Source organism: Carex rostrata, chromosome 13, assembly GCF_964058835.1.
Source record: "Carex rostrata chromosome 13, lpCarRost1.2, whole genome shotgun sequence".
In the NCBI taxonomy this organism is placed as follows: Eukaryota; Viridiplantae; Streptophyta; class Magnoliopsida; order Poales; family Cyperaceae; genus Carex; species Carex rostrata.
This window is the reverse complement of record NC_135930.1, coordinates 9,328,497-9,351,390: the sequence shown is the minus strand read 5'-3', so window position 1 is coordinate 9,351,390 and position 22,894 is coordinate 9,328,497. Positions and strand designations below refer to the sequence as shown.

The 22,894-nt window shown below is 34.8% G+C and overlaps 1 protein-coding gene and 1 long non-coding RNA gene across 3 annotated transcripts; one reads left to right on the top strand and one right to left on the bottom strand.

Annotated features, from left to right (window-relative positions):
• Window positions 1-12,421: 12,421 nt before the first annotated feature.
• LOC144564601 (uncharacterized) lies at window positions 12,422-13,377 on the top strand. The gene is made up of 2 exons (XR_013514666.1): window positions 12,422-12,606; window positions 12,670-13,377. It is a non-coding gene; the product is annotated as an uncharacterized LOC144564601 (long non-coding RNA).
• Window positions 13,378-13,527: 150 nt separating this feature from the next.
• Window positions 13,528-19,759, bottom strand: AO (L-aspartate oxidase). 2 transcript variants are annotated; one of them, XM_078314209.1, is made up of 9 exons: window positions 19,552-19,759; window positions 18,664-18,809; window positions 18,218-18,382; window positions 17,613-17,799; window positions 16,713-16,955; window positions 16,183-16,239; window positions 15,205-15,285; window positions 15,027-15,088; window positions 13,528-14,893 (listed from the first exon to the last, which is right to left on the bottom strand). In XM_078314209.1, the coding sequence occupies exons 2-9, from the start codon at window positions 18,792-18,794 to the stop codon at window positions 13,882-13,884; spliced, it is 1,938 nt and encodes a 645-aa protein (XP_078170335.1). In that variant the 5' UTR covers window positions 18,795-18,809; window positions 19,552-19,759; the 3' UTR covers window positions 13,528-13,881. The 2 variants fall into 2 exon arrangements, with proteins under 2 accessions (XP_078170335.1, XP_078170336.1); XM_078314210.1 differs by having other exon boundaries at window positions 18,664-18,803; window positions 19,548-19,737.
• Between the last annotated feature and the right edge of the window lie 3,135 nt (window positions 19,760-22,894).

Sequence of the window (22,894 nt, the reverse complement as noted above, 5' to 3'; positions counted from 1 at the left end):
AAAAAAGAGAGATTCTTACACTGGCGGTACATCCATGTGACGGTGCTCATCAGCTATAGGTGGGTCGATAGCGGATGCCAGCTGGACGTATTCTCTGTACCAGTGCGCCCAGTCTCTGCCCGGAGAGATGTTTTTGGCCAAATGAAGCTGTCGCCAAACATCCTCACTGATCGGCTCTGGGGGAGGAGCTGTCTGCCTCAATCCAAACTGTCTCATGACCCGACCGGGGTAATGATGCTCGACAATCTGAATTTAGTAGGTTTTTTAATAAGTGTTGTCATAGATAAAATTTGTAAAATAAATTCAAATACGGTACCTGAAAACATATGAGGGGCACCTCTGCACGCCAGTAACGCTCCTGCTGCCGACATCTCTCGGGCAGTATCTCAAGATAGGTCTGATGTACCCCGTTTACCTCGAGCTGAATTCATAGATTTAACACTTACATCAATCAGATGTGTCAAGATTTACAAATTTATTTAGATCAAATTTTAAATAAATTAAGAACTTACATATTCTCTGTAGGGCTGCCATGTAACATACTCTGGATCATCCCTGAGATGCTCGATCTCCTGTCTCTAGTGATTGATGCCGAGAGTCCCGCCATGACCTGCCCCGATATAGGTCTTCGGATAGCTCCACATATGCGCATATGCAGGGCATGTGTCTGGCTCGGGTCTGCCCCAATCTGGCACATCTGTCTTGCAAGTGATTGTCGGACGGCCAACAATCAGATGCGCCCAAGACCAATGCTGCAACAACATGCATGGTCCAATAAATGTCTTGTTCTTCTTTAGACATGCTTGATTAAGACCCCTGTACAATGTTAGTGTTAACAACCGGTGTAGTGATGATATTTTTCATATTGAAATTTGTAAACAATAATTTCAAGTCACACACCTATACAAGCATGCGAGAGTCGCAGCCCCCCAATTGTACTTGCTCGCATTGGGCAAATCAGCCAGCAATGGGAGATAGCACAGCCGTACCTGATCTCCGTGTGAATCAGGGAACAATTTGACTGTGATCATCTCCAAAATGTATGCACGCAAGTGCTGATCAATGGTGGCCTGTTATTTATTTTAATTAAAATATTATTTAGAAGAAAACTGAAATTTTGTATAAGTAAATAATATAAAATTTACATACCTGAGGGGGACGACTACTAGCAGCTGGAAACTCCTTGAAGGCGGTTCTCAGCTTTGCCAAGCTGATGATACCTGGGGAGATCTGTGTCTTGGAGCCTCTCTTCTTCTCTTTCTGCAAAGCAGCGTGCGGTATCCCCAACAGGTCCTCGCACAAGGATCTGAAATCTCCATACTCGACGCCCGTCACAGGCTCCCCGACAATGGTCATACCCCATAGACAACTGACATCCTGTAGGGTGACTGTCATCTCAGCGTGGGGGAGATGAAATGAGTGGGTCTCGGGACGCCATCGCTCAATGAGCCCAGAGCACAATCCCGGATCGGCAATCTCCTCGGCCATCTGGGATAGCTGGTACAATCCCATGGCACGCAACGTCCCTGCATATGCCTTCTGGTACTTAAGCCACATTTTGTTGTGGCGTACTGTAACTGTATCTAGTCCCTAAATTAAAAAAAAATTATTAATAAAATTTGAAATAAAATTATAATTTTATTAATAGTATAAAACTTACTCCAGTGGCAGCCTCCAAGATACGGTGCTCCGCATTCGGGTACCAGAGAAAGTCTGATACCCGATCAGTGCGGTGCCGGATACCGGGGACCACAGATGTCAATGCCGCATCGACATACTGTGACATCTCATATGGAGTGGGTACTGGTGCACCTCTACTGGAAGAAGGTATATCCCTACTAGAAGACGGTCCAGATCCCATAGATGTCATGCTGTATTTATTTTGGTCTTATTAGGATTTCAAATTAAATTTCAAAAAATAATTATAGTTTGGGTATTAATTATTTTGGTCAATAACTAATTTTCATAATTTTGGTACAATACGATAATTATTTTGGTCAAATAATCAATTTTGGTACAATGCGATAATTATTTTGGTCAAATAATCAATTTTGGTACAATGCGATAATTATTTTGGTCAAATAATCAATTTTGGTACAATTTTACAATTATTTTGATCAATAATCAATTTACATACAATTTCATAATTATTTTGGTACAATTTCATAATTACCTGATCCTAAACCCTAAATATTTACCTTACTCCTATTCCTAATCCTACTCCTACTTTAAACTAAAATTTAAATTTAGAAAGGAGAAGAAAATTACCTGATTTGAAGGGATGGAATGAGAAATGAGGATTGATATCAAAAAAACGTAATTATGGGATTATATATGGTACCATGGCCGCTTGCCTGGGTTGAGGCGTGGCCGCTACGCCCCAAAGCGGCCAGCCCGCTGCCCTCCAATGCGGCCCAGCCCGCTGGGCTTTAATGCGGCCCAAAAAATGTACCGCTTTGCTCAGAAGCGGCCCAGCTCCAGGTGCCCGCTGCCCTCAGAAGCGGCCATGCGAAATTTATAATTTCCAACCGAAAATGGCGTTTTGGTTTATTTATTTTTGTATAATGGCATTTTTAAAAATTTCGGCTAGGACGCCATTGGAATGTTTGGTGCGGTGAAAAAAAAAACAATTCCATAAGTGGGACGCCATGGTATGGTTTGGGTCCGCGGAAAAAAAAAAATTAACTGGGACGCCATGCCTTCCTTGGCTCCGCGGAAAAAATATAATCATCCATTTCAATCTAAGTCAGATCGTCAAAAGTTATCCAATTTAGATCCAGTGCAATATTTGACTGTGTAGAATGATATCTAAGTCAACCATTTCAATATTTGGCACAGTACCGCTGGTTGACTGTGCAATATTTGACTGCGCAATATTCAGATCTAGTGCAATATTTGACTGCGCAATATTCAGATCCAGTGCAATATTTGACTATGTACATTGATATCTAAGTCATCCATTTCAATCTAAGTCATCCTCAAATATTTTTCCGCGGGGCCAAGCCTTGGCATGGCGTCCCACTTATTTAGTTTTTTTTTTTTTCCCACAGACCCAAGAATTGAAATGGCGTCCAGTTTTCAGGATTTTTTTTTTCTTCCATCGTACCAAACATTGCAATGGCGTCCCACTTCTTTAATTATTTTTATTTTTTACTGGAGAACCAAAGTGTGGCATGCGGGACGCCATGCCAAATACTGCCTTCCTGTTTTTAAAAATTCCCGTCAACCATTCTTATTTTTAATATTTATTTTCCTATCAATAAAAATTACGGATCCATCGTCTTTTGTGTTCAAAGTTTATAATATTTTTTTATAGAAAAATGAAGGTTTAATTTTCAATTTTTATTTATTTTATAAGAATTTACATTCAAGTTTCAATTTCACAATCTTTTATGCTAAAATTATTGCTCTTTATCACTAAATTAAATACTGATTTTTAATATTTATAATATATTTTTATTATCGAACTCACTCTTTAGTTTATTTATTTATTTATAAATTCCTTTATTCTCTATTTTTTGGATTTGGAGTTTGGTCTTATTTTTTATAACATGTGTTGTGTCATTTTAATTTGATTATATTATATTCATTACTAGATTACTCTGGCTAAAACAAAAATAAGGCACTATTGCAATTTGCAAACTATGGCAAGATACTTCTTTTGTCCCTATATAATGCGGTCCTATTCAAGGGCGGAGCTACATTAGAACGCGGGTAGGCAGTTACCTACTCTTGAAAAAAAAACAAAGTTTGAACCAGGTTCTTTGGTAGATCTTGTCTACCTCTAGATTTGATTTTGCTTATCCCTGACTTAGATGTTTTCCCATCCCGCTAACAAAAGTCCCAGCAAAATCAATATTGATTTTACCTGCGAGCCAATCAAAGCCTCCAACTTTCCAATTTCTAAGAAGTTGAGGAGTTGAAGAGTTTTTTTTCTCCAATTTTCAATTGAATAAACTCACAGTAACGAATACTGGTAAAACTCATAGGGGAACACTACGGCTAAAAACCAGATTCAAAACGATGGAGTAAGGACTTTTTTTCACTTATTAGTAAGTGGTAATAGAAAGTGGAGTTGTCAGATGGAGAAAGGAAAGTTATAATTGAGTCCCTCTATTCTTTATTTTTTAAAATAAGAAGAGACGGGTAGTTAGAAATTTTTCACTTATTTTAAATAGACGTTTTAATTTTAAGTAGCTGCCAATAATTTTTTTTTATATAACTTGTTTGTTATGCCTATGTAATTTGAATTCGAACCTATTTAGAACCCGAACTCTTTTAAAAAATAGAACCCAAACTCAATTTCTGCCTATCCCTAATTTAAATCCTAGCTACGCCACTGGTCTTTATTGCCAGAGACTTATCTAAGATACGCATTAGATAAATAAATAAATAATTGTCTTTTTTTAAGTTACGTATTAGCAACTTGTATACCATTAATTTATGGTTCCTTAGTATGGAGCTACGAAAAAATATTAGCAAGCTTTTATGAATATATTTTTATAAAAGCAAATTTTTCTGACTAATGTCTAGGGGGTGATTAATGAGCGAGTTAGAGTATGCTCATGCTCGGCTCATTAAATAAAGGAGCGAGTTGTTAATGAGCGAGTTTAAGCGAGTTACTTAATGAGCGAGTTATGAGCGGCTCACGAGTTATGAGTACCAAAATTTAACAAATTGTCATAATTCATTTAAATAAAATAGAATAAAAATCCAACAAAAATTAACAAAATAGAATCAACATATTACATTCTCCACAGTAGCATCGACTTTGTTCCGCCGACTTTACAAAAATATGAATGTATGAATATGACATAGGGATTTAATGAGGCAAGACTGCAAAGATGATTTAATATTGCATAAATTTAGTTAATTGATTTAATGTTACATAAATTTATTTGGGATTAAATGTGGCAGAGATTAGATGTGGCGAGCGAGTTGGGGCATGCTCATGCTCGCTCATTAAGTAAATGAGCAAATTTAAGCGAGTTGATAAATAAATGAGTTTAAGTGAGTTTTTAATAAGTGAGTTATGAGTAATTTACTCACCCCTGCTAATGTCAACAACAACACTCAATTAATTTTCAAAAGGATAAAAAAGGTTTGTTGAAGAAGTCTTAGGAGAAATAATTACGATATTGACACGGAAAAATATTAAAGATAAGACTCCAAAGATGCAACTTTCGAGAGATCTTTTACAAACAAGATAAAATATTAATTCTTCCTTGATCCGTGCCCCCATTTTCTTGAGTGCGTATCCTCTGAGATATCTCAACTTTTGCGTGACCGACGTGTCCGGTGCCTATTCGGGGTGATGTAGGGGTCAGTATTATGTGCGCTTTGAGATTCGTGTAGAACATATTTAAACGGTTGGATTTTTTCATAAAATCACGCAAAGTTTGAGATATCTCAAAGGATTCGAATTCATTTTTCTTTCCTTTTTCTCTCAGTACGCTTTTCCACCGAGGCACCGACCCATATTTGTTTTCTTTACTCATTCTAGCAAGAGGAGGGGTGCGGATTTTAACAGTAAGATTTTGGCTCAAGACAGCAATGAGATAAGAGACATTTTTTATTTGGACCATTTTGTCCATGGATCAAAAAGGAAATTAATAAAGCAGCCCTAATGGACAATCTACAAAATCGAGCAATTAATTCTTCAAATAAATTGAAAGATTTTCTTTCTGAAAACTTGGGCAAACTCGGGCAGAATGAGATTTTTTTTTTTTTTGACAGAATGTGAAGTTGGATAAGCCAGTCAAGACATTACATTATTTCTTCTTAATTTTATTATTTTGGCTGTTTTTCATTATTAATCAGTGATAGGTAGTTAATTTTTATTAATTATTGTATAACAAAGTATATCTATTATGTATTCTATTTATTTTATATAACGATGTCTATGGGTTTATCTCGAAAAAAAAAAGCTTGGTCAGCTATTGAACTTTAAAAGCAGTGAGATGGTCTCCATAATAGTAAAAAGAGCATGACAAAAGAAAAAATAAATATAATCTTAGCACGGCACTTAGCAAGGCACACAGTATAGTTGTTGCAAATAATGTAGTAGCATAAAAATAATAATTATTATTATTAATGAAATTAATTAATTTAAGTTTTTTAGTCTCTTGTTTGAATGAATTGTCAACTCATCAATATCTAAGTAAAATAATATGTAAATAAATAAAACAAAATATAAAGAATAGTTAAATTTTATAAACCATTTTCAAATATTAATTTTTTTTTGTGTACGTTATCATGTCATCCTATAATTTATTATCTAAGAGCTAAACTTTTTTTTTTTGTAAATCTCTAAAACTTATATTGTCAACTTTCGTACACATCTAACTTTCGAAAATAAAATAGACTCAATATTTTAAGTTATATTTGTTTATAGATTTGATTATTGAGAATTGATTCTCCGTCGAAGAATGAAAAATAGCACATGAAATTCAAAGTAGAATTTTTTTTTTGAGTAAAGATGTTGTTCTCCTTGAATCTGTCCCTTATCTGTCCCTCTAACAACCTTTCTTTTTTGTTCCCTCACGTGGTCAAAACTCATCCTTTTCAATCTTCTTTTAGAAAGAAAAAAAAATTCAACATAACTCAAAACTCATCCTGTTCTTCTCCTCTACTGCTCGCCACCATCTACCCACGCCGACAGTTGTGATGGCGGTCAAGATCCGGCGAGGAGAGCGTGGTGCACCGTCAGATCCGGCAAGGAGAGCGTGGTGCACCGTCGAGATCCGACGAGGAGAGCGTGGTGCGCCGTCGAGATCCGACGAGGAGAGCATGGTGTGTTGCACTAAGGGGCACCTCTAATTGCTCAAAAACTGAAATTAAATTGCAATTGAAAGTAAAGAGATGAGTTTAGAGAAATTTGACACGCGGGGTGATAACGGAGTTCGGCAAAACAAAGGCCTACGTCTCCGGGGCTTCGCAACCTTGTGAGGTGCGCCTTCCTATTACCCAATACGAAAGGATTACAACTTGTGAACCGTTGAGCCCTTACACACCAAGCGGGAGGTCAAACGGCCAACTCAAAGAGATGAGAACAAGGTCTCGATTGTCTAAGAACACAAGAGAAACACTCAATAGATCACTCTAGCCTAATCTATAACAAGATTAGTGAAGTAGGTTTGAGGTTGCTTGAGGGATTTTGAAGTTTTAAGCTCTCACAACAATGGAGTAGGCTAAGCTCTCAGAAAATCACTTTTGAATTAATTAGGGTCGGCTGAGGTGATTTTAAAAGTGATCACTTCAGTCTATTTATAGTGGCAGCTCAAAAATGAGCTGTTTGATATAAAACGTTACCAACGTTTTATTAAACGTTACAACGTTTTATTAAACGTTACAACGTTTTATTCAAATACGATTTAGGGTTTTAATTCTCTGACAGCTTAGTAAAACGTTACATAACGTTTTATAACCGTTACAACGTTTCAAAAACGTTATAACGATTTATAAACGTTACAACGTTTATAGTTTGTACTGAACAGCAATTCTTCAGTTGTTCTGTATCTGTTAAACGTTACAACGTTTGTAAACCGTTATAACGTTTGTAAAACGTTACAACGGTTGTATAACGTTATAACTTGATTCTTTTGGAGCTTCTGATCATTATAAAACGTTACCAACGTTTTGAAAACGTCCATAACGTTTTATCTCAATTTAATCAACCTCATACATACTTTACCAAGCTTTTGATTTTACAATTTGTATTCTTGATAAAAGTCTTCGTGATTTCTTCAGTCCAAGCTTATTATATCGCAGTTCTTACTCTTCTTGGACCTATATGTTCTCAAAGTAGAAGAAATCGTAAAATTCAATAATTGTATGTTTTTGCAAATTAGTCAAATAGACGTAAAAGATTATTGTACGAACAACATGGTGCACCGTCAAGATTCGACGGGGAGAGCGTGGTGCACCATTAGAGGAGGTCCATGCTAGCCCAGCGAAGGTTATCACAGTGCAACATATGAATACTTTATTAGTGCAACATATGAATACTTCAGTTGTTAGATATGCATACTTCATGTTAGATATAAATACTTCTTTGAAGAGATGGGTGAGAGAGATAAATTTGACAATGAATTTTGAATTGTATAAATTATTTCGAACATGTATGAATACTTCGTAATTGTCAATATGAATACTTCTTGAAAGAGGTGGGGTGAGAGAGATGAATCTGACTTTGAATTTTGAATTGTATAAATTATTTCAAACATGTATGAATACTTCGTAATCGTCAGTATGAATACTTCATTTGTTTAGATATGAATACTTCTTTATTTAGATATGAATAATATATAGATTCATTGTAGTGGTCCCCAATCTTGGCAAATGTTGCTTTCAGACGATTGCGGTCCCCAATCCAGGCTGTCACAATACGTCAGCGGTCCCCATGGTCGTTACTGATCCCCTCCAGCTTGTGTTTACATATGACGAATGGTTCTGATAATAAGTATGAATACTATAAATTCGTAGGTATGAATACTATACGTTTTGACTATTAATAAAATATCATTAATCTTGCTCTTTGGTGGTAGTTAGCACATTTTAACTATTTTTTTTGTCTTTTAGTGCGGGGACAGAAGTAGGGGGACTATTAGTCGATCCTTTTTTTTTAGCAGCAACTTTTTTTTTCTTCATTAGAAAGAGCTAACTAGGATTGGTTGTCAATTAAAGAAGGAATCAAAAATTGATTATATTCAATTAATGAGGTGTTCATTAAAGAAGTAAACACCCCCTTTATTACTTTACTTACTGAAACTTGGATAAAATGGTACAAATAAATTATTTCTCTCACTTCTTTGCTGCCTTGAGTCAAAATTCTGCTGTTAAAATCTACATCCCAAGAGGAGGTTCAAATGCCTCCATTTTTTGTGTCTCTATTGTACCTCTATTTTTAAAAACTTAAATAATTCAAAGTTTAAAACTTAAATGTCAAAATAAAACCGTTAGATGTAATCTATGTTATTTTCTCTATTTGTTCATAAAAAATTATCACATTTTGATTTTGCTTTTATATGAATCAATAAGTTGAAAAATCAACGTCTAAAAATTATCCACATTTGTATACATTTTTACAAGCTCAAGATGACAATCAAAACAAAGTTGAAATGTCGTAATTTTTTACATATGCATAGATAAAATGATAGTTCATATCCAACAGTTTTATTTTAAATTTTAAGATTTAAATTTTGAATTATTAAAGTTTTTAAAAATGGAGACACGATGAAAAGCACAAAAAATGGAGGCATTTGAACCCTCCTCTTGTAGCAATGAGGTTTCTGGGAAGTGGGAACCGCATAAATCTTTTTTTAATTACTGGTAACAGGTGGAGCTTAGTCACCGACGGGGTACTATCGAATTCAAAAGTTTGAAAGAACAGCGAATTAGACGCGTCCACCACAGCGACAAGTCATCTTTACCGACATTTGTGACACGCTAATTTCAACCAAGGCCAGCAATATTATTTTTTTCTTTTTCTTTTTTCTTTTTTGGTGTAAAGCCAGGCCAGCAAATTTGGAAGAATTGGCCCGAAATTATTTTAATTACCACCTCAATATTTCAAAATTCTGATCTTATTATTTGAAAAATTTATATGTTACCACGTACCTCTTAGATACGCATGACTTATTACTATAGTTATAAGATTCGTGACTTATACCTGAATTAAACACAAATAATTTTTTTTTTGTGATGTTGAACCGAACTTTGACCAAATTTTTCTCAAATTTTCTCAGAACTCTTTTTTTGGTTTTTTGTTTTGCTCTCTTGCAGACTGAGATATCTAGTTCGAATAATTCTGAATCATTCCTGAATTATATCCGAATTATTCTCGAATCATAAATTTTTGATCTCGCCGAACCGAACCCGAATAATTCATTTGTCACCATGCTTATTACAAAGCATTTTTTTTGTGTACTTTATTTTGTAATCAGACATGATTTATGAGTTACTACAGAGCATTATTTATTAGAGGTGCACATGACAAGGTGCGCACCTGGTAGGTTCTAAATTTTAAGAGATTAATGGTAATATCAGAATTTTGAAATATGTGGTGATAATTATAAAAATTTCGGAGAATTGGCCTGCCAATCCGGAGAGATAATGATAAATTCACGAGGAGGGTTCAAATGCACTATATTATTCAAATCTTTTTTTTTCCGTTTTCAAAGTTCAAACAGTCAATCCGAACCGTTAGATGCGATCTATATATTAAGATGTGCTTGGAGACCAAATTTACATTTTTTGAATTTTTTTTACTATTTATTAAGCCACTTTGAAAATCGCTGATTTTACATTTTCTGGATCATTGGATCAGCGATTTTTAAAGTTGTTTAATAAATAGTAAACAAATTCCAAAAAATGTAAAATTTGGTCTCCAAGCACATCTTAATATATAGATCGCATCTAACGGTTCGGATTGACTATTTGGACTTTGAAAACGGAGAAAAAGAATTTAAAAGATAGGATGCATTTGGGTACACAAAAATTTGGGTGCATTTGAACCCTCCTCTAAATTCACAATTATGATTAAATTTAAAATTCATAATCAATTATAATATATGGAACTAATTAATTCTTTTATAATATAAAATGTTGTATTAAAATATTGACAATAAAATAAATAAATAAATAATATTTTTATGAATAATATGAGATAAATACCTTCTCTCAAATAATCCATAAAATTCAGAAATAATTTGATGTACATTTGTTAAAAATGAATAAATTCGAATATTCTACAGATATTATTTGAAAATTTTGTTACTATGCAGGAAGTGGATAGGAGGAGACGAGGCAATCTGTGTTTTTTATTATACATATTCCATTTTAAATAGATTCAAATTAGTTTTGATTATTTAATATCAGATAGCGTAGATTAATTTTGATTGATCTAATAACGCAGAATTAAATTATATCTAAATCGTTTGATCTAAATTGAATTAATTAATTCTCCTCACGTTACGACTTCCATAAAACAGAGAAGACGCGAAAAAAAGAGAGGTGCGAAGAGGCAACACACGCGTCAACACAGTGAAGAGAGAAGAGAGACGAACGCGTGATCGACCGTCAGATACGGATCAGATGATTGAGAAAGAACCAGCACTGAATGAACAAATAAAATTTCCTATGGACCCCATCTGTCAGTCTTACTGTAGTTATCACTGTTTCAGTACTGTAGCAGACTCCACCAAGATTATATATATATAATAGATATGTACAATTGTAGTCTTTGTGGAATTGTGGTGCATGTGCATGTCTCTGGTTGAATGCCACGCTACGCTGGGTAGGACCGTAGGAGAAAAAAGAGAATCTACAACTGGATGGCTCTGGATTGCATTGACAAGTTTCTAAATGAAGCCCCTTGTGTTTAGCAAATTACGCAACGGGGAATAATAGAATCTTCGGAGGCCTGCTGCTGCAATAAGATTTTTTTTTTTATTTTTTTTAAAAAGGCATGATATATAGAAGCTACCAGAGTAGTGCTGCAATAAGATTTTGATTCATTTACTTTACCTTTGAAAAAAAATCACGTTTTAATTGAATTTTGTCACAACTATTTTCCCACCTTGCACAGCAATCATTTTATATTGAGCTATATATTCACAACGCTAGTTGCAGTAATTTGTTTTTCTATCATTTAGCACAGTTATTTATACCAACACAATTGAAAGTGAGAGTTGTTAAATTTAAAAATTGACAAATTTTTTAAATGGGAGGGTTAGAGTCAAATCACGCAACATTTATTTCAAATGTCTATCATCACAACAAATGATTTCTTTCATCTGTATTTTCAAACTCATGATCTCTTATATGACATATGCTTTTATCATTAGGCTAAAGGTTAGTTCTTAAAAATTAACAACCTTGTCGACAATTTATTTGAAAGGTTAATTATCAAGATAATAAACGAGTATAATATTTGAAAAATTGTCAACTAACTAATGGTATCTAGCCTAATTATATTGCAAGATCACATGAAGTATCTAGGTAATATAGGTGTATTATTACTTCCAAAAATATAACTATGAAAACTGGTTTTATGCCTTTTGTACGATGTACGACAATTTACATAAATTAGGCCATGTATTGTGCCAAACATAACTTCTAGACTCGAAGAAAAAGACTGAAATCAGAAGAGGGAATCTGCGTTTCCATTTCTGAAAGTTTTGAATTGGACCTCTATATAATTATCTAATTACACTTGGACTGTTGGAGATAACTTAAGAATAATTCAAGAATAAATTTCTACTGAAAGGTGGTGTGATGGTATAAATCATTCCTCTCCTAAACACAGCCTTATTTGCAATTTGTTATATGTTTGTTCACTTATCTATCCTTTGTTTGTTTTATGCATATGCATATGCATATATCTATTTGTAATGTTGTATTGAACGCCAAATCTTTTCTTTATCCGCCTCACTTGAAAAATTAAGATGATTGTTATTCCATTTACATTTGTTACACATCCATGCAATAAAACATACAATCAATAGAATTTGTAGTTTCTATCTTTAAGATTGATCTTTAAATGAGAGAGAAGAGAAACCATGAATCAAATTCTTTCATGGTTACACCAAATAACCCAAGAAATCAGTCACAAAACTGAGTGAAACACAAAGAACCAAATTCGATCAACAAAGAACCAAATTACCCAAGAAATCAAATTCTGAAGCAAGTTTCTGTTCCATTTTAAGTTGCAACAAAAAGAACCAAATTCGATCAATATTTACCATCCTTCTATTATAAACTGCTGCTGGATTCAACAATGACCCCCAAACTAAGTGAAACACAATTCCAATTTGGGAAAACCCTATCATTCTTTCGATTGCACTTCCGATTCAATTATTCACTAACTTCAACAAATTAGATTTATGTCGGGGAAATTTTCGAACTAGAAGCACGGCAATTTCAAAATCTAGCATTAGTTCTGAAACACCACCATGAACTAAACAAAATTGTCTTAATAAAATCAGTAGTAAAATAAAACCCCCCAAGAAACTAGCAATTGAAAAGATGACTTACCTGATGCAGTAATGCAAGTTGATGATCTAAACCAGAATAAGTGTGCAATTCAGGTCACTTAGGTGCCAAAATATTCCCTAGAATTTTCACATATTTTCCAGCATCAAGTTGGAAGGGATGGGAAAAATGGTATGGTTGTTGGTTAATTATAAACTCGAGAAGTAGACAAAACCATTTATTTTCTTGTGTGAGTGGTTTACACGATTCCTTCCCTTGAGGGTACCAAGTGTCAAGTTCAGGAATTTCAAGTTTCATGGTCTATCGTATGCAACAAACCAGTAATGAATGCTGTACCATCTGATTTTGTTTAACTTCCAAAAAGGAAAAAAGAGGGAAAGAAAACATCACTTGCTATGGCAACCCTAGTGTTCTTGTACCATGAACCACAGAAGCAAATTATGGTTTGTACCTGTACCATTTAGGTACCTGCATGACTAAATGTGCAATAATGGTTTGCAAAGCATCAATTGTAGCATGCCATTTGCGATCTTCGTACAGTAACAACTAGAAAAGAGCATTTTCGATATTTGATGGGAACAAAAAAGAGAAGGAATAAACTAAAAAAGTATATATATTTTGCCTGAAAATCACTTTATGACTATTTTGCTAACATATCGAGTATACTTTGACAGTATAACCTTTCCTTTAGTTTCACTATACCTTACATGTTGAAGTTCATTATGCATTCAATTTTCAAAAATAAGGATGCAAATATGCATCTCAAACACGCACCTTCGTGCATGAAGAATGAATATTCTATCAACTGCAAAATCGCCAGACTATTCCCTTTTTTGCAATATCCATTGAAAGAATCAGAAAAAAATTACTTAAATTCCCAAAATGCCCTCAGCACTGAAGCTGCTTGTGCAGCTGCTGGGAACTCCATGTCAGCTTTGGCAGAGCTGCAGGGAAAATAATAGTTGGCTTCCTCTTGCTTTCTTCCAAATAAGGAAAATCCTCGGTGAAATGCAATCCACGGCTTTCATGCCTTGACAAGGCACTCTCTACCACCAATCTGGCACAACAAAACAAATTTCTCATCTCACATGCCTCCAACCCGACCATGTTTGGCTTCCAACCCCTCCGGAAAACATATTCCTCCCATTCTCTCTCTAAATCTCCAATTTTCCACTCAGCCATTTTGAGCCGATTTGTGGAACGCACTATGCCGACATACTCCCACATAACCGATTGGAGTTCCAGTCTAATCTCTCTTGTCCTCTTGTCTATTTTATCGACCGTGCTGTCTTTAAGTGTCAATGGTGGTACTGGACGGGCCCACCTCGTTAAGAAATTAGGGTTTAGGCTTGTTTTCTCCATACAGTTGATGGAAGGTTGTACGGCTCGTCTAGCAAAGACTAAAGCTTCAAGTAGCGAGTTACTTGCAAGACGGTTTGCACCATGAAGGCCGGTACAGGCCACTTCTCCAGCCACATAGAGACCTCTTACATTTGTCTCACCTTCCAACCCAGCTCGGACCCCACCGCACATGTAGTGTGCAGCTGGTACGACTGGTATAGCCTCACGTGTTATGTCAAGACCAAATTTGAGACACTCAGCAGCTATGTTAGGGAAGTGAGACAGGATCTTTTCCCTCGGCTTGTGACTTATGTCGAGCAATGCATACTTCTCGCCACACTTTTTTAGTTGGTCATCGATGCTTCTAGCAACTATGTCCCGTGGGGCTAGTTCAGCTCTTTCATCATACAAAGGCATAAATCTCTGGTTAGATTGGTTATATAGGATGCCCCCATCTCCTCTGACAGCCTCTGTTATGAGAAATGCATTGTCTCTTCTCTTGGCAGGTGTCAATGGTAGACCTTCGTCAGCTAAGGCTGTTGGATGGAACTGCACAAATCTGTACAAATCGTGTGTTACAAGAGAATTAATACAACAGTACAAGCTCTCCATTATTGATTTTAATATTATTTACTAAATTATTTATATGTGTTGGTACTGGTTGAGGGGGGATTATAAGTTCGGGAACTTACTCCATGTTAGAGATCACAGCCTGAGCACGGTGGGCCATTGCAACACCATCTCCAGTAGCAACCTGAATATACCCAGTTAGGCACAAACACATCATGAAAAAAGTAAAAAGAGAAAAAAAATAAACAGTCAACTTGATAGCAGTAGTATTAGAAATTCAGCAGAAGTAAATTTGTCTACCGGAGGGTTGGTTGTCATGGGGTAGATATGACCAGCTCCGCCAGATGCAAGCAAAGTCACTTTTGACATGAATCGAATTACCTGATTTTAGTAATGAATAAAAAAATTACCTTCGGATGAAATTGACCTTAAAAATATGGAAACTGACAATTGAACAAAAGCACCACATTTAGAAAAAGAAAAAAAAATAAGGGATGGGATCCCCTCACAATGGAATTGACAATCTTGATGCCTCTCACAAATAAAATCAAAAGGCTTAAAAACCAAAAAAATATCATTTTAAAAAATATATATATATATATATAGAGTTAGGCTGGGGTGCTATGGATAGCATAGTGGCCTCTATGCTACGGCTCAATATTCGAGTTTTCAAAATCCAAACGGTCGATCCGAACCGTTCATCTTATTTTCCATATTAATATCTGCTTGGAGACCAAATTTTACATTTTTCTGAATTTTTTTACTATTTATTAAGTATTTTACAAAATTGTTGATCCAACGGTGGCTGCACAAAACAGTAAAACCGTTGGATTAGCGATTTTCAAAGTGGCTTAATAAATAGTAAAAAAATTCAGAAAATTATAAAATTTGGTCTCCAAGCAGATATTAATATGGAGAATAAGATGAACGGTTCGGATCGACCGTTTGGATTTTGAAAACTCGAATATTGAGCCGTAGCATAGAAGCCACTATGCTATCCATAGCACCCCAGCCTAACTCTATATATATATATAGAGTTATCAAAAACAAATATGCATGGAGGCTAGTTAAATTCAAATAATCCAATGGACAGTAAAACATGCACAAATCCCATCACTTATTATAGGCACAATATGTTTATTATATTATCATGTCTGCACGGTTGGATCTCTTATTTCAATTTTACTTTTCACAATTGTCAAGATTGTTGAGTTAAAAATAAATCAATTATCCTTAACCCAAGAAAAAAGAAAACAGGATTAACAAGAACCAATATACCTTCCGAGTTTCTGTGTTGAATGCATCAACTCCATGGCAATGCATTGCATTTTTATCCTGGACGACCATAAATGTGAGCAAAGTTTTTTGTTATTAAATAATTGCTTCAAAATCGGCACTACCATACGATGACAACTATTAAGAGGGTTGCTCAAATACAAGTACAGCTTTTAAGAATACAAACTTATATTAAAAGTTTCAATAAAGGTCACTACAACAAGTACTTGGGAATTAAAGAATTTATATGCTGCTACCTAAAGAGAGCATGCACTGTGTCACTGCAGTAAAGAAACCATAAATTTAACTAGAGGCCTCCTTATAGTTCCATCTAAATTGGCACCAACAAATCCTTCCAACAGATCAAGAGGGTATACTTTTTTCATAATATATAAATAATCTGGATCAAAAAGTTAACAGGCCAAATGCTATGAATAATAGAAACACCAAAAAAATTCATTAAATGAGAAAGGCATGCTAGCAGCAGAAATCATTTCTATATACAAAAACAGGGGGAAAAAAAATAAACACACCTGAGAAGTGAGCAGGTCAATGGCAAAATGGTGGCCAAAGAGGAAGATATTGGGGTCATTATCAACTGCGTGCAACAGTGCCCGTTCAATCTCCCGACCAGTCATGTCAGCCGCATGGACGATCCTATTGTGAGAATGCCCCCCTTCCCTTGCCAGATGCAACCTCCCATCTTCACCATGGTCAAAAGATGCTCCCATGGCAATCAGCTCCTTCACCCGATCGGGGCCTTCTGTGCACACCACCTACACCAGGCCGGCATGCTTCATAATTTATACATTCTAAGAAGAAAGCAACTGATCTGACTCGACCCATTACTCTATCAGGTCAAAATGTGAATTACCACTGATTTTGGATATTATTGGATGTTGTTATTTTCACTATTTGTTAACAAATAATATTGGGCTGATTTAATGTTGGCTGTTTTATTTGGAAAAATAAAAAAAACAAATCAAGTACGTAAATATTAGTCAGGTCAGATCTAATCTGACCTTATAGCAGGTTGAGAAATTGTGAACCGAACCAAAACCATTTAGCTCATGAGTAGGCCTTAGACAGGTTTGTAAGTTAATAATTGTAGATCGACCTTTAGACAGTATAACAGACATTTTAATATCATTGGTATTAGACATGATTGATAACTAGTGTCCTACGAATTTACTTCCAGAAGACTGATACAATTCCACAATTAGAATGTGAAAATATAGAGGGCCTTAACTAAACAAAAACAAGCGAACAAAGACCATAAAACCAGCTGATAGAAGACAATATCAAACAGGTAAGGGTCAGTTATATATGGTCCCTCCTGTTTATCATTAGACCAAAAACCTTTACAAAGCTCAAAAAATAATAAACCTCTTCTTTTAATAAAAAAAAAAAAGGAAATTCAACTGGTTGCATACCCTGACTGTCTCTTCATCACATAAATATGCACCTGCCACAATTGTATCTTGCATGTGGCTCTCCACTGAATCGGTGGGGCACAAAACAGCACTGACTCCCCCTTGTGCATATTGTGTGTTACTCTCATATGGCTCGGCCTTTGTTATAATAGCAACTGACCCATGCTTAGATACTTCTAGAGCATACCTGATATTAGAGTAAATGCAATAAAATCCAAGCTTCATAATCTTGCTTAGAGATAATCCTAACAAATCACTACTTTCCATTAATTTTCTTTTATGTTCTCAGCTTGCAAATTAACTACAGATTACAATTCCAACAAAAATTCCAAAATTTCAGCTGATATTTATCATTGTTGGCCAATGGTTAAACTCATCAGTGTTGGTCAACATTGACATCTTAAGTAATTAATCCAGTTTCTTTCTCTTCTTTGCTTTACTTATTTTCACTTTAATTGAGCTTGGCTCAAATAGTCTCAGTTACATCAGGTACCAAAATTGTTCCGGGTCTTTAAGTTTCAATTCTTGGGATTGACTACCGCACATAGGGAGTTTGATAACAGTAAAAAATATATTATAAATCGATCTAGATTTGATTATAGTACCTTAGCCCAGCCACACCACTGCCAATCACCACAAAGTCAAAGTACTTGGTGGCATTTTCTCTGTCTTGCAAAGATGCTCTTGGGGCAGTTCTTGTTGAATAGATGCGGGTGGATTGGGAGTACTTGTGTTTTTTCGTGCATGACAATCGGGATATGGAAGAGAACCTAAGGAAAAGAAGATCACCATGGCATTAGAGTGTCAGAAATAAGCAATCATAATCATGTAATTCTAGTTAACAAAAGATTATTATCATTCTACCAGGTATCATTACATGCTGGTACTGTATAAGGGAAGCTTTTCCATCATTATTTTCACCGCAACTATTGTTTGCGACTTAGATTAAGCTGCCATCCTGCCTAAAACCCCAAATTACTACCAAAATCAATATCAAAGAGAACGAAAAACAAAAGAACCCACGCTAACTAGTTGCTTCATATAGCTATACCTTGAGATTTCTATTTCTGTTAATCTCTTGAATGAAATCCCATGTACTCTTGAGGATTGTAGGTGGCCTTTCTCAAGATATAAAAAACTGCGGCTTTGCAAATTGGCGCACCCGTTCAATAGGCTCGCCATTTTCTATTTCTAATGCTACATAATGAAACATTAATCAGAGACATGCAAAATGGCATGCGAACAACAGTATGATACTAAAAATTTACTTGCAATTATTTCAGACTAAGATGCTTAGCTAGAAAAATAAACTTTGTAGAAAAACAGATGATTTAAGTATTATATAAAATTTAGTGAGCAAAAGAGTGAGTTATAAAAAGGAGGAGAGTCCATTCCATCAAGGAAAGATTGAGATCTAAAACACAGCCATGCAATCTAAAAACAATTCACAAATTCAAAATTGTTACAGAAACTTCTTTTGGAAAAGAAAATTGTTGTATGAAATATAAAACGAAACATAATTCTTTCTCAAAATTAGAATTTCATAAGCAATGAAAAAAGTTACTTAAGAATTAGTGAATTACTGAAGAGCTAGAAATATTGAAAACCAAGATCAAGCTGTTTAAATTTGCTTTTCAGCTATCCAAAAATAACTGGAAAGCCAGAGGGCTAAAATAACTAAAAAGCTATTTTAGACAGCTTTAGCCCAGCATTTAATCTTTTCAGAACGACAGACGCCGTCATAACCCGCTTCATAAAAATGAGAAATCAGTTAAAAAGTATCATGAAGGAATTTCGTAAAAAGCAAAGAAAGACAATATAAATGACCAGCTTTTGCATAGAAATTAGAACTCTTCTGGCACAGAAGCAATTCGTCATACAATTCGCATGCATACCTAAACACAAAGCAAGCCAATGAAAGAATGAGAGCAGTACTTACATTAATCTATACTTGACGGAGACCCCGAGAACCTCGTATTAGCTCCTAATAAAGAATTGCGTCTGAGAAAAGAGGAGGAGAAACACGAGAAGAGAGCAGCAGAGTACAAATTGGCAAACTATATTATTTGTGGTAGGTGATTAATTAATTACACAAGAAAAAAACAGCTGTTTGTTTGGTTTTCGATACCCTCGGACGAAGGTTCGTGTTTTATAACTTTGCAGTCTTGAAGAAAAAAGAAGAAACCGAAATAGAAGGGTATGGAGACAAACCGATTAGCCTGATAATTATTCTATACATATATTTGTGTAGCAGATCGTTTTAATCTATAAAATGATTTGTTACAGTTAGTCAGATAAAAAGAGTTACATTCAATCAAGATTTATGAGATTAGAAAACTCGCGCTTCCCGAGGCGCCACATCTTTTGATTGGAGCATTCACCCAAATTAAAAACCAAAATGGTTTGACTTTAATATACGGGTCAGTCCAACCGGATCCGGTTTTGCAATTTTCGTCCCCGGTTTTGGTACAGAACTACAGATGGCAAACTTATGCCATAGTTTATTGACCGCACGTATATTGTTAACAACTTATCATGGTTTTGATATTTTTATTTTTAAATTTTAAACAATCAATCTAAAAAATTAAACATGATCTCTGTATATTATAAAAATATACTTAGAAATCAAATTTTATATTTTTTAAAATTTTTTACAATTTATTTAAATAGATAAAAAATCACTACTTTCAGATGGTCTATAATTTTTAAATCAACTGATTTGATATCTATTTAGAAAACTAGTAAAAAAAAAAATCTAAAGAGATGTAAAATTTCATCTCTAAGTATATTTTTAAATATAAAGATTATATTTAACGCTTGGAATAAGTTTTTTGAACTTTAAAGATAAAAAATTAAAAATATTAATCTATAGTACAAATCAATCTATAATATACATATTATGATAGTCTTACTCTTTACATTAAGCATATATTAATGGTGTCGAAAAACAGAACATTTTTTTTGTCCATCCCACCTTTTTCACATGAATAACAAGATTGTTCTAGTTTTCAAAAATACAACTACACGTCTACACTAAGATTAATTTTAGACGCATGTGTTTAATAAATTTGATTAAATTTGTGCATTCAAACAATTAAAATTTATTAAGAAATTAAATTTTACTAAGTACAGCACATATATTGGATATGTGAAAGTCTAAATGCATTCATTCACAATTTAATCAGAATGCATACTTTAAGGCCTTCATGGATTTAATTTGTGAATTGCACTCAGGGAATAAAATATAAGTAATTTTAAACTATTATCAAATATTAAAAATAAGAATATAAAGTTGATGTCAAATAACGCAAAAAATGCAAAAAAGAGAATCAAGATTAGCGGGTTCGGGTTTGTGGAGTTTTAATCTGAGCTGGCGAGATTTTTGGAACCCGTTTTGCCCCCAGTTGATGCAACAAGTGGAGGGAGCTGGTTGGTTGCTGCACGCAGCTTGGCGCGAATTCACATCCTCTGAGATATCTCATATTTTGCGTGACTTTTTGGAAAATCTCAAACGTTCAAATACGTTCTTCACTAATCTCAAAGCTCAAATAATACTGGCCCCTACGATATCCCCGAATAGGAACCGGACACGTCGGTCACGCAAAATATGAGATATCTCAGAGGATTTGCACTCGCTTGGCGCCCTATACCTTTTTGGAAATTCGTATCCTCTGCATTAAATTAAAAGGGAATCTTAACCATCCAATCTGTTTTAAAATTCGTGTAGACTAAATCCGCACTAATATTAAAGAATCTCTATGTCATAAGCAGGAATCGGATTAACTCCGTTTAAAATCAGACGGTTGAAATTCATTAACTCAAAAGATTCCTTTTTGAGTTAATGCAGAGGATACGCATTCCCCTTTTTGGTGGAGCAATTTGGACCACCACTGACACGCCAGCCATAAAAAGAAAGAGAGCAAAAAAAGTGCATGGATAGTTGGATACGCTCAAGTCATCAAGTGTGGTCAAAATTGGCTGTAAATCTTAAACCAGTTGTTTTCCTCTCTTGTTTTTCCATGTTTTTTTTTTCTAATGGTATTACTTCCCGTTGAATTAATAATTGACTTATTGGCTGATTGCAAGTCTTGCACTAAAATTTAAATATTTATGCAAGATTCACCCTTCGATATATAATATTCACATTTTTTCAGACAAAAAAAATGGTGAACCGTATATTAATTTTTTTTTTTTGAACGAGCAAATTATTACTCTTGATTGGAATACGCCCCAACGCTATCTACATTGCTTTTATGGTCATTATTATTAGTTAAATCAGTTCATGATAAATTATTCAGATTAAATAAATACTAACACATATAAAATTTTGAATGATTATGTTGAGAAATAGGATCTAGGATCTCAGATTAATAATCATCATAGATCTAGAAATAGAAGGCTAGGATGAAATCAAGGAAGTAAAGGGGCCTCCTTGCATATATTCAACAAATAGGTATACTGTACATAGGTACAAGGTACAAACGGTAACAAAACAGTAGCTTAGATGTTTGTAATATATATAGGAATGGTAACAGTGTAAAGAAGAAAAAAAAATGAAATAATTATTTTCTCAAAATAATCTCTCCTCAGAAATTGCATAAATTCAACATGGTATCAGAGCATCAGTCTCTGTGACCGAAAAAATCTCTTCCAAATTCTTACCAGCAAAACTGGTATATACACAAGCAAAATCAAAACCCATAAACAGAATTCTAGCACGTCAAAGAGATGGCTTCAGAGGGGCAGCATTCGAAAGAAGCCACCAATACCTCAAAACTCACAAACTCATTGCTCAACGGCCAAAACTATCTCTCATGGGCAAGTGCCGCAAGATTATCTCTCAGTGGAAGAGAGGTTTTAGAATTCATCACAGGAGAATCTGTAAAGCCGGTTCCAAAGAAGAAAGATGAGGCAACTGAGGCCGAAAAAAAGGCAAGAAAACAGTGGCAATCTAAGAATGACAGAGTCATGACATGGATCATGCAATCCATGGAGCCGAGTGTTTCAGAAATATTCCTTGGCCATGAAACAGCTTTCTCACTGTGGGAAGGCATAAAAACGATGTATGGCCGACAAAACAACAATTCCCACATTTATCGATTAAAACTAGAAATCCAGCAAGAACAACAAGGGTCAAGGAGTAATATAGAGTACCTGGGTGCTCTTCAAAAGAAATGGCATGAACTTCGAGTTTATCGGCCACCCATACCAGATCTAATAGCCATTCAGAGAGAAGAAGAAGATAAAATCTTCCAATATCTCGCGGGTCTCAATCCAAGCTA

Bases quoted from the DNA above. Each gene is read 5' to 3' on its own strand.
- AO (XM_078314209.1), bottom strand. From the start codon at position 18,794: ATGGCGAGCCTATTGAACGGGTGCGCCAATTTGCAAAGCCGCAGTTTT. The intron at 16,240-16,712 runs GTGTGTTTATTT...ATGGTCGTCCAG, and splicing joins TTGACCTGCTCACTTCTCAG to GATAAAAATGCAATGCATTG. The intron at 15,089-15,204 runs GTAGACAAATTT...GGGTATATTCAG, and splicing joins CCATGACAACCAACCCTCCG to GTTGCTACTGGAGATGGTGT.